The following is a 12,243-nucleotide window of genomic DNA, read 5'->3' on the forward strand; positions in this document are numbered from 1 at the left end:
CTTTTCTGGAAGGCCAGGAGACCACCGATAGTGATGGAACGGAGTCAAGAAGGAGACAAATGAACTGGCATCTGGCCTCCACGAGGCAAGCAAGTCCTTTCCCCCAAGCCCTCGAGATTCCCAGCTGCCCGCTGAAGTAGATCTGAATCCAATTTCAATGAACCAACAAGTCTAATATTTTTCTGTTGGTGAACTGCAGCAAATAATAGAAATTCAATCCAGCTACAGGCTCCATAGATGAATAATTTATGCTGGCTGGGAGACCAAAGGCCTAGAAATCTGAAGGAAATATGAATAACAAAACTTATTGGACATTTCCTCTTGGGGTGTTTCTTTGTAGAGTATAGAACTCACATTCATCCTTGTCTTTTCATTGACTTGTAGAGAACACTATATTATATTTAATTCATTTCCTGTTCTCTCAGAGCAGGAGCTGTGTTTTCCTCTTCCTGCCCACCCCCCTCCCCACATACCTTACATAAAAGGGACATGAATTGTCCCTCTGTTGGGTGACTTTATTCATTCATAGCAGCAGCAGCAGTTTGATACAGGGTAGAGCAACAGAAGGAATATCAGGGTTGGAAGGGCTGAGCCTTGAGTTGTGACCTCCCGTGTGATCCTAGAAAACAGAGGTGACTAGCCTCGCAGCCTCAGACGGCCGGGTGTGAGTGGTCTCCCTACAGCTGTCAGTGGGAACTGAAAGAGCTAACAACAGAGCAGCTCTGAGATATGGTTCAAACAAAGGACATAAAGACTGACAGACACCAACGTTACAACTCCACCGAAAGACGGACATAGAGAGACCAGCTTGAGAAAAAGACTGAGAGCCGTGCACCATGTGTTACATAGTAATGGGGTTCGAGGGCCCTGGGATTATGTGTGATTTGCTTGCACTCATTGATCTGCTTTTCAAGTGCTCTGAATCAGGGCTCTCTTGCCTCAAAAGGAAACTTTTTAAAATGTAGTAATTATTATTGCCCTGATGGTTGATCTCTTTGGAAAGTCCTCCCTATGATCCACTTTGGAGACCATCTCCCCAAAATACAGTATCTTATTATCACTGCCCTGATGGTTGATTTCTTTGCAAAGTCCTCCCTGTGGTCCACTCTGGAGGCCATCGCCCCAAACCTATCCTGCCACATCCCTCTTCAGTCTCTGTCCCATTCTGAGAGTGATCAACACCATTTCTTCACACTCAGAACCCTCCCCTAGATTTCTCTATTTTTCCTTTTCCATGAGAGCTGATCCTTCTGCCTGGCTTTCGGCTCCACTAAGAAGTGACCACATTTCTTCCAGCCCCTCCCATGCTGCCTTCAGCTCCTCTTGGCCCCATCTTCCCTAATCTAGCTGTAGGACCTACAGCAAAGGACAGTCCACTGTCACCCAGCAAACACCTGTAGTTTAACCTTGGCATATGCTCTAAAAATGCAATGCTGCATTAAAATCCAAATTCCTACTTTTTCCTTCAAAAATATGATTTGCCAGCCCAAATCCTTTGTCCCACAAAGGCTAATAAACTCATAATAAATAACTGGTGCCTTGGGACAAGTGCCCCCTTAAGTGGGGCCAGAAGTCCTCACTCTCAAAACAGGGTCACTGTGGGAAAGAAGAGGAAGGTGTTTCTGCCTCCAGACAGAGAACACCCCACCCAGGGTACCCAGCGTGGCTCATGAGTGATGGCTGAAGAGAGTTGGTCTCCACCTCCTTAAAAGTTGCTATGATATAGACACTAACTCATTCCTCCCCAGTAGATTGAGATATGCACTTGGGTCTCTATTAGTTCACATACTAAAGCACCCAGAAGAATAGCAATCTGGGTTCTACTCTGTTTACTTCTGGTATTCTCCAATTCTGCCACCCACTTTCTGTTTAAGCTGCCTTTGCTCAATCACAAGCTGGCAGCCGGTAGCTAAGGACCTAGCCTGCTGCCCTTCTATGGCATTCAAACAAGGGTCTAGCCTGATCTTCTCTGCTGGCTAGTTTCATGTCAACATGACACAAACTAGAGTCATCTGAGAGGAGGGAACCTCAGTTGAGAAAATGTGTCCAAAAGCTCCATTTGAAGGGTGTTTTCTTAATTAGTGATCGGTGGGGGAGGGGCCAGCCCATTGTGGGCGGTGCCATCCCTAGACTGGGGGTTCTGGTTTCTGTAAGAAAGCAGGCTGAGGAAGTCATGGGAAAGCAAGCTGGTGAGCAGCTCCCCTCCATGGCCTCTGCATCAGCTCCTGCCTCCAAGTTCCTGCCCTGCTTGAGTTCCTGTCCTGACTTCCTTCAGGGATAGACTATGATATGGAAGTATAAGCCAAATAAATCGTTTCCTCCATGACTTTATTTTATGGTGGTTCATCATAGCTGCAGTAACCCTAACTAAGACAGCTTTAACAGAATTGTTCCCAAATCAGATACTTTGGGCTAGGAGAATGCTCAGCACTGATTGGCTCAAACTAAGTTCCTTGAACAATTCATTATGGCAGGACAGGGGGTGACGGTTCTCAGTAAAGGTGCCACTAACATTTTGGCCAGGATATTGCTCAGCTGCGTCCTATTGATGCATTCTATTACTGGACCTTTAGCAAAGGTGACCCCACCCATCACATGCCAGCTATGCAGACCTGTCCCCAACAATGCCCTCACACTAATTCAACCAAGACGCTGCTGCATCTGGGGCCTGAACAATCTAGAACACCTGAGAAGGAGTGGTTCAAAAAAAAAAACTCTAAAGGGGAGAGATGAGAGGTAATACTCGTAATCTTAGCCGCTGGCAGGGTGAGAAAAAAGAATAGATCATGAATTCAAGATCAGCCTGGGATGTATGGGAGACACAGAATCAAAATAAACATGCAAATAAGCAATGATAATGTTTAGAAGTCTGGTCATATTAATAATATGGGAGAACTGGAATGAATCCAGGCGGGCTCTACAAACACTCACTATGTATTTCTCCTATGTAGGAAAGATTTTTAAGCATGGGTATGAAGTAACTATGGATGCTAAATAGCTGGCATGTTTAACACTTTCAGATGTGCTCCTGGTTACTATGGAAACCCCTTACTCATTGGAAGCACCTGTAAGAAGTGTGACTGCAGTGGAAATTCGGATCCCAACCTGATCTTTGAAGACTGCGATGAAATCACTGGCCAGTGTAGGAATTGCTTACGAAACACCACAGGCTTCAAGTGTGAGCGCTGTGCTCCTGGCTATTTCGGAGACGCCAGGACCGCCAAGAACTGTGCAGGTAGAGGCTTTAAAACACTCAGCCAGCTATGTAGGTAACACTGCTCTCTGTCAGAACTGAATTTAGGTAAAGAATTTTTGTTGAGGGAATATTCCCAATGTCCTCCTGATATTCATTTAAAGCAATGGCTCACAACTCTTGAATGCTGCAACTCTTTAAGATAGTTTCTCACATTGTGGTGACCTCCAACCATAAAACTATTTTCATTGCTACTTTATAACTGCAATTTTGCTACTGTTATAAGTCCTAATGTAGATATGTGATATGCAGGATATCGGATATGCAGCATGACCCACAGGTTGAGAACTGCTGGTCTAGGGCAATATACAGACGGCACATCAAAGTTTACCAAAGTTAGACATTTTCAAATAGGCAACCGATGACCCTTAGCTTGTGAGTGGAGTGAGCTGAGGCAAGAGACAGCAACTTAAGTGATTTCTTATGTTCATATTTGTGATCTCGATTGAAGAAGTAAGTCCTATCGTGATGAGTTACCTGTATCAACCAGGGACTGAATTGAATCTGATGTGGCTCAAGTGAGCTATTTTGTTCTGGAAGCTGTGTCCTCTTTCACTTACACCTAATAAAACTAACGTTCCAGAGAAGTAAATTCAAAGGCACAGACACGGTTGAATCACACAGGGCCCTCTACATTCCCTCCCATGGGCAGAATCAGTACTTCAGAGAGAGGGTGAAAAAATCTCATGGTTCGACTTCTGTTCTTCTTGAAGTGCTCACTCCTCATCCTTAGTTTCTCCAGCACCTTTGCTGCATAGAACAAAGCTCTTCAGACGGGCAGTGAACTGCCTTCCTCCAGGAGGAAGGAGGGCTGCACCCGAGTGCTTCTTCTCCCTAGGCGACTTTTAGGAAGGACAGGAGAGAAGCAGGGAATGTTACAGCATGCATTCTGGGAAATGCCCTGGTTGAAAGAGTCGCTTGAAAGACTTACAGAGGGAAGAGTTTACTATTGAGAAAGATGTACCTGTGATCTGACCATAGTGAAAAGAAACAAGCCAATAGAAAAAGAAAGGCTTCCAGAACCACAATACTAAAAACAATGGCAGGCAGAAGACTGCGCAGTCAGAAGGGTCAGGCATTAGCAGTGTGGCAGGAAAATAAGCCTTAAAAATGGTGTCATTATTCTCATAGCACTAACTAAACCTCTATTTAAACAGTAAAGATGCAGCTGCTCCTAGCTGATACTGCTGTGGGAAGCAACGGAGCAGGACCTCACAGAGGACTCTAATAAGTCTGCGTTTTGTGGAGCATTACACAGTTGAAGTATAATAAGCGATGGGCTCCTTGGAGTGAATCTTCTGTGGTTTCTCTGTGAGGAAAAACTCCTAGTTCTATTCCAGCTTATGGCTGGCTAGCTAGCAGAGGTAGCCTAGGGATTCTTAAATTATTACAAATTTACTTGCACACAAAAGCTCCAAGGGGAGGGGGGATTCAGAATGTAACTGGGTGGTAAAGCACACAGCCGGTTCAGTCCCCTTCATTGCCTGGGGAACTACTGGAAAATTAAAAGTCTAATAAGATTGGATTTTGGTTTGTTTTTTTTTTTTTTCAAAAGGTTTTACTGAAAAATCACCAGTAGACGAATGATGGGCTCTCGAGCCTTTTACATTCGTGTAAATATGTTCCCAATTCTTTCCCTGGCACTATTCCTAGCATCCCCCTGACACCTCCCATTTGGAGTTCGGAATCTGTCTTGCCAAGAGTCAAAGGCTTGAGAGCCAAGAATTGCTCCTGGGCCTCGTCACTCCCCTCTGGGGCTGTTCCCTCACACCTGGCAGGGACCAACCCTGCTGCTGGATTCACTGGAGACTCTCGGCGCTGAAAGGATGGCTTTCGATTTCAAGCTGAACGCTGGGCTCTGTGGCCATTGTTTCCTTGTGAGAATTTCCCAGGCCTTTCTGGACTAGAGATCTGTTGAGTTATAAGAGAATCCTAAAGAGCTGGGAGAGGAACCCTAGAAAATGAGATTTCGTTTTGCTCTGGGATCATCTTTGCCCGTCCCCCTTGCCTTCACTGAACTGACAGAACAGGATTATCTTGACGTCACAGACTCCCTACTCACGAAGATGAGTTAATCCCCACTGCAGGATTTCACAGCAGTAGCCAGTGTTTCCGGAGACCATGGAAAGATGGCCCTGTTGTAAGCATTAGACGATAACTCCCTGCTCATGTTTTTGTTCCCCACAGTGTGCAACTGCGGGGGCGGCCCATGTGACAGTGTAACCGGAGAGTGCTTGGAAGAAGGACTTGAACTCCCCACAGGCATGGACTGCCCAACCATAAGTAAAAATAACCATACATGAATGACTAACCTACTTTCTCTAATGTGCTGCAGGTGTTCGATTAGGAAGAGCCATTTGCAGTTAAAAAAAAATTCAAAATAGTGGAAGGAAAGAGCTGACCCCCAAAATTATTCTCCACATGCACAATGAGGCACACACAAACACACACACACACACACACCACACACCACATACATACACACCACACATACACACACCCCATACACACACACTCCACATACCATGTACCTTCCACACATATACCAGACACATTCATACCACACACACACACACACACACCAGACACACACATATACACACCACACATACACATATACACACCACACACACACCACACACACCCCCACTCATCAAGCACACACACCATACACACATACATACACCAGGCACACACACTGACACACACACTAAATGGGTAATAAATGTAGTAAAAAGAAATGTAAAGATGGACGTGATTCCTGGAAATGTTTCTCCCTCAGGCAGGCCTGGATTTAAGGCTGTATTCACTCCAGGGTCAAGGACCCCATACAAAGGTCCCTGGTGGTCTTGATCCCATTCAGCAGTGAGGCAACTGTTGGTGACATCTCTCCACTTTAGACATCTTACTCAGCTGGTCTTCACACACAGCTTCACACTTCCAGGACAGAGCTCCCTCTGCACTGGCTGACCAGCCCTCAGATAATGGGACAGACAGTGCTTCACGACACCTGTAGACAGAGAAACACCAGGAGACTTAGCTTCCCCAACTCACCCCACATCTGGGGAGTGACCAGAAGTAAAGTAAAGGGCCCTACAAAGCGGGGTCCTTTTCTTTCTTCCCTGGAGTGCATTGTTACTCTTGAGCAATGAAGCTTCTTAAAGAATATTTGCACATTATGCATTCCTATTGGTCCCAAAGGCCTCATGGGCAGGAGAGTAAATACAGCCAGTGCATCATATCTTAGAAGATGCCTGGGATGGGAGGCACAGCAGGGCAACGCCTGTAATTATCAACTAGACTGTCCCTTGGCCAGCTCCATTTAAGGATATCCAGGTGCCTGCATAGCCCTAAACATCTTCCGCAGCCTGAAGTGTAGGCTGGGGACTCATTTTTCTGAGGGAACTTAGGGGTAGTACTGTGTTAACCTTCCAATAACAAATTAACATATTAACACGCATTAACCCATTAGCCACCATTTCCCAGCTCTCCGGAAAGCAGCTGCTCCCCTGAGAAGGAGCATGGGAACTGGCGAGGTAGAAAGAGAGGTCAAGACGCGGTGCAGAGCTCAGTGTGTGTTCTTTTGGATGGTATCCATGGAGGGCTGCTGGGTCCTGGGCAGGGATCACGGTGTGAAAGATGAGAAGCGATGAGAAACTGGGGCTCAGCTCTTCAACATGCCCAGGTTCAGTCAGAGCTTTGGCTCCTTTCTTGGAAACCAACTCATGCATGACATTAACCAAAAATCGTACGCTGCAGACCTGCTCTGAGGGCTTGTTCATCTAGACAGGAGGCGAGACATGGAGAGAAGACAGGCCCTCCCTGGGGGAGGCAAAGGCAGGTGCAGCATTCCGGCACTGCCTGAGAAAAGCTAGTGGGGAAAGAAAGATGCTGGGCCACTGGCTTGCTCTTCCAGCTGCCACCAAGCAAAGAGGAGAGGCTGACAAGAATGGAATCTTTCCGGTGGAGGGGGGCGGGCCCCACTACTAAGGAAAAGTGGGGCAGGGCTTCTCGTCCACCCATCCCATGATGCTCCTCCTTCCTGTCAGCAATTAGTGTTGCTATTACCCTCCCGTCCCTGCTGCCTGCTTCTCATTGTTTTAAGTAAAAAAAAATCCTGCCTGAGGTACAGTTGGTTTGGTAAAGACTGGTCCTACATGGCCCCAGCATCTCCTCAGGAAACAAAAATAAACATGGCATTAGCCCGGGGGGGGGGTGTCCAGCTTAAGGCCATATGCTTCCAGCTGCCTTTCGGTTCTGCAGAAATGACATCCCTGTTTCATCTGCAGGCTGTGACAAATGCATCTGGGACCTGACTGATGACCTGCGATTAGCAGCACTCTCCATCCAAGAGAGCAAATCCTGGCTGTTGAGCGTGTCCTCTGGGGCGGCGGCACACAGGCACATCAACGAGATGAACTCCACCATCCACCTCCTCAAAGTATGCTAGATGTTGTGCTGTTGTCTATGTTTTCAATGCAGTTCCACAGGTTCCCTCATAGCAACTCTGTGTCCCGTTGGCCACTGAGCTCCGTGGCTGCATTACAGACTGTAAGCCCAACGTTGGTAACACCCAGTTTCCTGAGAAGTCAGGAAAAGCTCACCACAAATATGAGCTAACGCCACACGCAGAAGTGGCCAATTATGTAAGAGAGCATATGGGAAATGGAATCACTAAAAGACTAGCATCTACACAGAACACTTTGATTGGCAAAGTTTCACAGTCATTATTCAAGCACAAACCTAGCTACCCAGTGCACTCTAGTTTCAATTCGCTGGGTTTTGAGTTTACCTAGAACCTCCCCCACCCCTTTCAGCAATTCCTTCTCTCTTACACTTGTTCTCACTTGGTTCTCCAATCTCTCTCTCTCTCTCTCTCTCTCTCTCTCTCTCTCTCTCTCTCTCTCTCTCTCTCTCTCTCTCTCTCTCTCTCTCTCTCTCTCTCTCTCTCTCTCTCTCTCTTTCTCTCCCTCCCTCCCCCCTCTCATTCTCAATCTCTCTGTCTCTGAAATACATGCACACATCCTCACCCACACAAACGTATACACATATGTTTGTTCTCGTACCTCTATAGAAGAAACAAGTTAAAGGAAGTCAATGGGGAAAAAAAATTAAAGAAATAAATAGATAAAATAAAAAGGTCTACCTATCTAAGCTTGTAACGAACCTCCATCACAGCTAACAGATGTTTTTTATCAACAAGCTTGGTGAAAAGTCAGCAGACTCAGTTCCAGAACTGTTCTATTTTCTAGCATAAAGCCTGAGAGCTCACACTTTCAACTGTTTTGTCCGTACCCAGCACTAGCCATGGCTATGTGCACTCAGTCTGCTTTTCCAGCATCCTCACGTAGAAGGAAGTTACTGGGGGAGAGCCAATGAGCTGGGATATGCAAAGCAGTCAGAGCAGGACCCAAGCATTCATTACTCTTGGGGGGCGGGGGTCAAATAATGTCCGCAATTGGCTGAAAATGTGCAGTGCAGACCAAAATAAATGCCCTAAGCTGTAGCACTGGGGGAAACCTCAGTGAGCATTCCCCAAACTCCCCTGCTGGGACACAAAAGAGCGTTAATTCTCAAAGGAGTGTCCCAGACCCAGGGTGCTGAACACACTCAACCCTTTCCATAAGGCGCACCTCACAAGAGTGTCACTGTGGCTGGCAGCAAGGCTCTACTAGGATTAAAGAGCGCTTAATCCAAAGTAGCCCCAGGACAGCTATATTTCCGCCAAGCTTCTCAAAAATGCCAAAGTGGGGGCAGGGGCAGTGACCCAAAATAACGAGAATTCATCTCTTGCATCCAAAGGAGGAAAATGTATTTCTAAAATTCCATTTTCATTGATCTTGATTACTCAACCTGTTTCTCTAAGACCTGACGAGATTGAACTTTGCCAGATTCCCAGGGCCACCTCCAGCCTGGTTATAGTTTTGTGACAATAGAAAAGGGCGCCCTCTCCTTGCGCTAGCCCGGAGTCTGGCCAGGACCTGTATTTCAGCTCTTTAAGTGGAGCCGGCAGGCTTTTTGGTCCCAGAAACTCAGTTCCCTCCTGTAGACCCACTCTATACAGAATTCTGCAACCGCCTGAGAATCCTCTAAGAAGAACAGAGGTCAGGGGCTGGAGAGATGGCTCAGTGGTCAAGAGCACTGGCTGCCCTTACAGAGGACTTGGGTTCAATTCCCAGCACCCACATGGAGGTTCACAACTGCCTGTCACTTCAGTTCCAGGGGATCTGATGCCGTCTTCTGGCCTCCTGGGCGTGGCACACACATCGTGTACAGACACAATGCAGGCAAAACAACCACATACATACAATAATAATATATTCATCTACCTAAATCTTCCTATATTGAAAAAGTCATGAGTATTCTTTAGAACCTGTGTCCGGGGCTGGGAAGATGCTCAGCACTTTAGATTGAGTAGTTTCCTTGCAGAGGAGCAGTTAAATTCCTAGCACCCATGCTGAGTGGCTCACAATCACCAGTAACTCCAGCTCCAGGGAGCCAACGCCCTCTTGTGGCCTCTGTGGACACTACACATTCACAAATTCACACTAAGATACTCCATACATGTTTAATTTAAAAATGCATAACATCTTCTAGGACTGGTGGAACACAACGGCTCATAACTTTGAAAACCTTTCTTTCCACAGACCAGGCTGTCAGAGAGAGAAAACCAATACACCCTAAGAAAGATCCAGATCAACAACGCTGAGAGCACCATGAGAAGCCTTCTGTCTGACGTGGAAGAGCTGGGTGAGAAGGTATGTGTTCGGCGTCCCGTCTGTTGCGTGACAAAACGTCTGAGGAGACCCAACACACACATATATTCACCTCAGATACCACCAAAGTCCACCTTGATGAACTACTGGGTTTTCTTAGGGTTACTTAGAGGAATATGGCTGGGGAGTTACTTACACTAGGAGCAGAAGTGACTCAAAAGACGGGTGCATCAGCAAAGCCCACCCAAAAGTGGGTGATAGCTCACAAAGTTGGGAACCTGGAGCACACTGCACAGCCTGCAGGCAGCTCAAGAGGCTGGAGAGGGTCCTTTCCAGGTGACTCGGTTGGTCTAAGCCTCTTCAAGCAGCTGGTCTGGTCTCAGAGTCTTCTTTGTAGTTCGTTTATCTGAGTTTCCTTTGCACCTTAGCTCAGATCCTGAGAGGGACTCTCAGCTTTTGCTGCTCACTCTGGCAGGGGAGGCCCAGAGAATCTGGTCAGTTTCAGGGACTTCCTGAAGTTATTCTGAGTTATTTTTACCTTCCTGTCTAAGGAGCGTCTGTGTAGGATAGGTTATTTCAATCTCGGAGAAAACTGTTAAAGCAACAGGACCCATCTTGAAGAGTCCAGGTAGCCCATGTGAGCCAAGCAAGTCACAACAATGAGCCTTGAAAAGTTAAGTAAACCATGAGGGGCCACCTAAATCAAGGCCAGATCCCCAGAGAGAGTTAACACGGGACATCTTCCTGATTTCCCTGATTAAATCGGTTTTCTAAAAAAGAAAGGAAGGAAGGAAGGAAGGAAGGAAGGAAGGAAGGAAGGAAGGAAGGAAGGAAGGAAACGTGTTTCTGGGGAACGCTCTATCCATTTCTAGCTGGCTAACACAGTTGATGTGTGCAGCAATTAGGATAGTCATTCAACTGTTTACTTGAGCACTGTACAGGTAAGGGCTGTCGAGCATCCAGAAATATGCTTATTATATACAATAAACACTTTAAACGTTAGTAAAGGAGCAATAACTGCAAAGAGAAAAACAAGAAATTTCAGTGAAAAGGAAGTCTCCAAGATGGTAAAAACAAAGTCACTCTTAGGGCTGTCGAGATGGCTTAGATGGTAAAAACTTCTGACGCACAAGCCTGACAACCCAAATTCAATCCCCAGACCCCATGTGAAGACAACTCATGTTTAAAAGTTCTTATTTGACCTCGGCATGCATCACACACACACACACACACACACACACACACACACTGACATGCACGCATACAAAGAAGAAAAGGAAGTTAAGTTTTTTAAAAGAAAAGCCAGTTCATCCTTCACATTACACCATAAATTAAAATGAGTTCCAGATAGATCAGAGAATCAAGAAGAAATTTCAAGCCTACAGAAAAATAGAATCAAGTCATTTACTAGCATGAAAAGGAAATAGCATAGCATAAATGCAGTGTGAAGTTCTGCAAAAATATCGACAATAGATAAATAGCCAAATGGAGTGAGGAAAAACACTCAGAGAGAGATCCATGACTTATAAAACCTCTCACACAAGGCTGGAGAGTTGGCTCAGCCATGAAAGGTGCTTGTTGCTCTTACAGAGGTCCCAGGTTCTGTTCTCATACAATAACTCAACTGCCTGTAACTCCAGTCCCAGCGTGTTCACCAGCCTCTTCCGACCTCTGCGGGCACCAGGCAAACATGCTGTCCTCTCATTATTTGTGTTCGTTCCCATGGTGATGAAAATCAATGATGCAGCCTCGAGCTCGACACCTCTACCCCATGGGTCCCATATGGTCAAAAATCTCACAAAGTCTACTCATCTCAAGTTACTAGGTTTTGGAGACGTTTGGAGTTTAGGGTTCTATATATTACTGTTGTTGTCTGTTTGCCAACCTCTATATCTAAGTCTTCCAGCCCCAATTTGGAAGTCCCTAGAACTAGGCCGTACCATTTACCCCTGGGATAACCTGAAGGATGTCCGTGTATTTGTGCTTCCAGAGAACCCATACTCTAAAGGTTTTCCCTTCTGCTGCTGCTGATCAGACCCATTTAGAAATTCCAAAGACCAAGCCAAGGTCTCTCCATGCTCCCAAGTGTATCATGCCCATGACAGAGCACAGTGATCTACAAGCAGAGATGGAAAGAGAGTAGCTTTCTCCCAATGTCAGCTTCTCTCTGGGTCCTAAAAGTCAGCAAAAGAGGCCATTGTCACAGATGTCAAGTTCACCCTAGTCTTCTAGCCACACAAAGAGCACCTGTGTATCATCACCTCATACAAATAT

The 12,243-nt window shown here is 46.1% G+C and overlaps 1 protein-coding gene across 2 annotated transcripts in view; it reads left to right on the plus strand.

Moving 5' to 3' along the window:
• Lama4 (laminin subunit alpha 4) overlaps window positions 1–12,243 on the plus strand; it is a 146,081-nt gene that overhangs the window by 50,067 nt on the left and 83,771 nt on the right. Inside the window, exons 5-8 of one of the 2 annotated variants that reach the window (XM_005363528.3) lie at window positions 3,021–3,235; window positions 5,441–5,515; window positions 7,543–7,694; window positions 9,901–10,011. In XM_005363528.3, coding sequence (XP_005363585.1) covers window positions 3,021–3,235; window positions 5,441–5,515; window positions 7,543–7,694; window positions 9,901–10,011 — 553 coding nt within the window. Of the gene's footprint in view, window positions 1–3,020; window positions 3,236–5,440; window positions 5,537–7,542; window positions 7,695–9,900; window positions 10,012–12,243 lie in introns of both variants that reach the window. The other variant, XM_026787451.1, reaches the window with a different exon arrangement.

Source organism: Microtus ochrogaster, linkage group LG9 (genome assembly GCF_000317375.1).
Source record: "Microtus ochrogaster isolate Prairie Vole_2 linkage group LG9, MicOch1.0, whole genome shotgun sequence".
Taxonomy (NCBI): Eukaryota; Metazoa; Chordata; class Mammalia; order Rodentia; family Cricetidae; genus Microtus; species Microtus ochrogaster.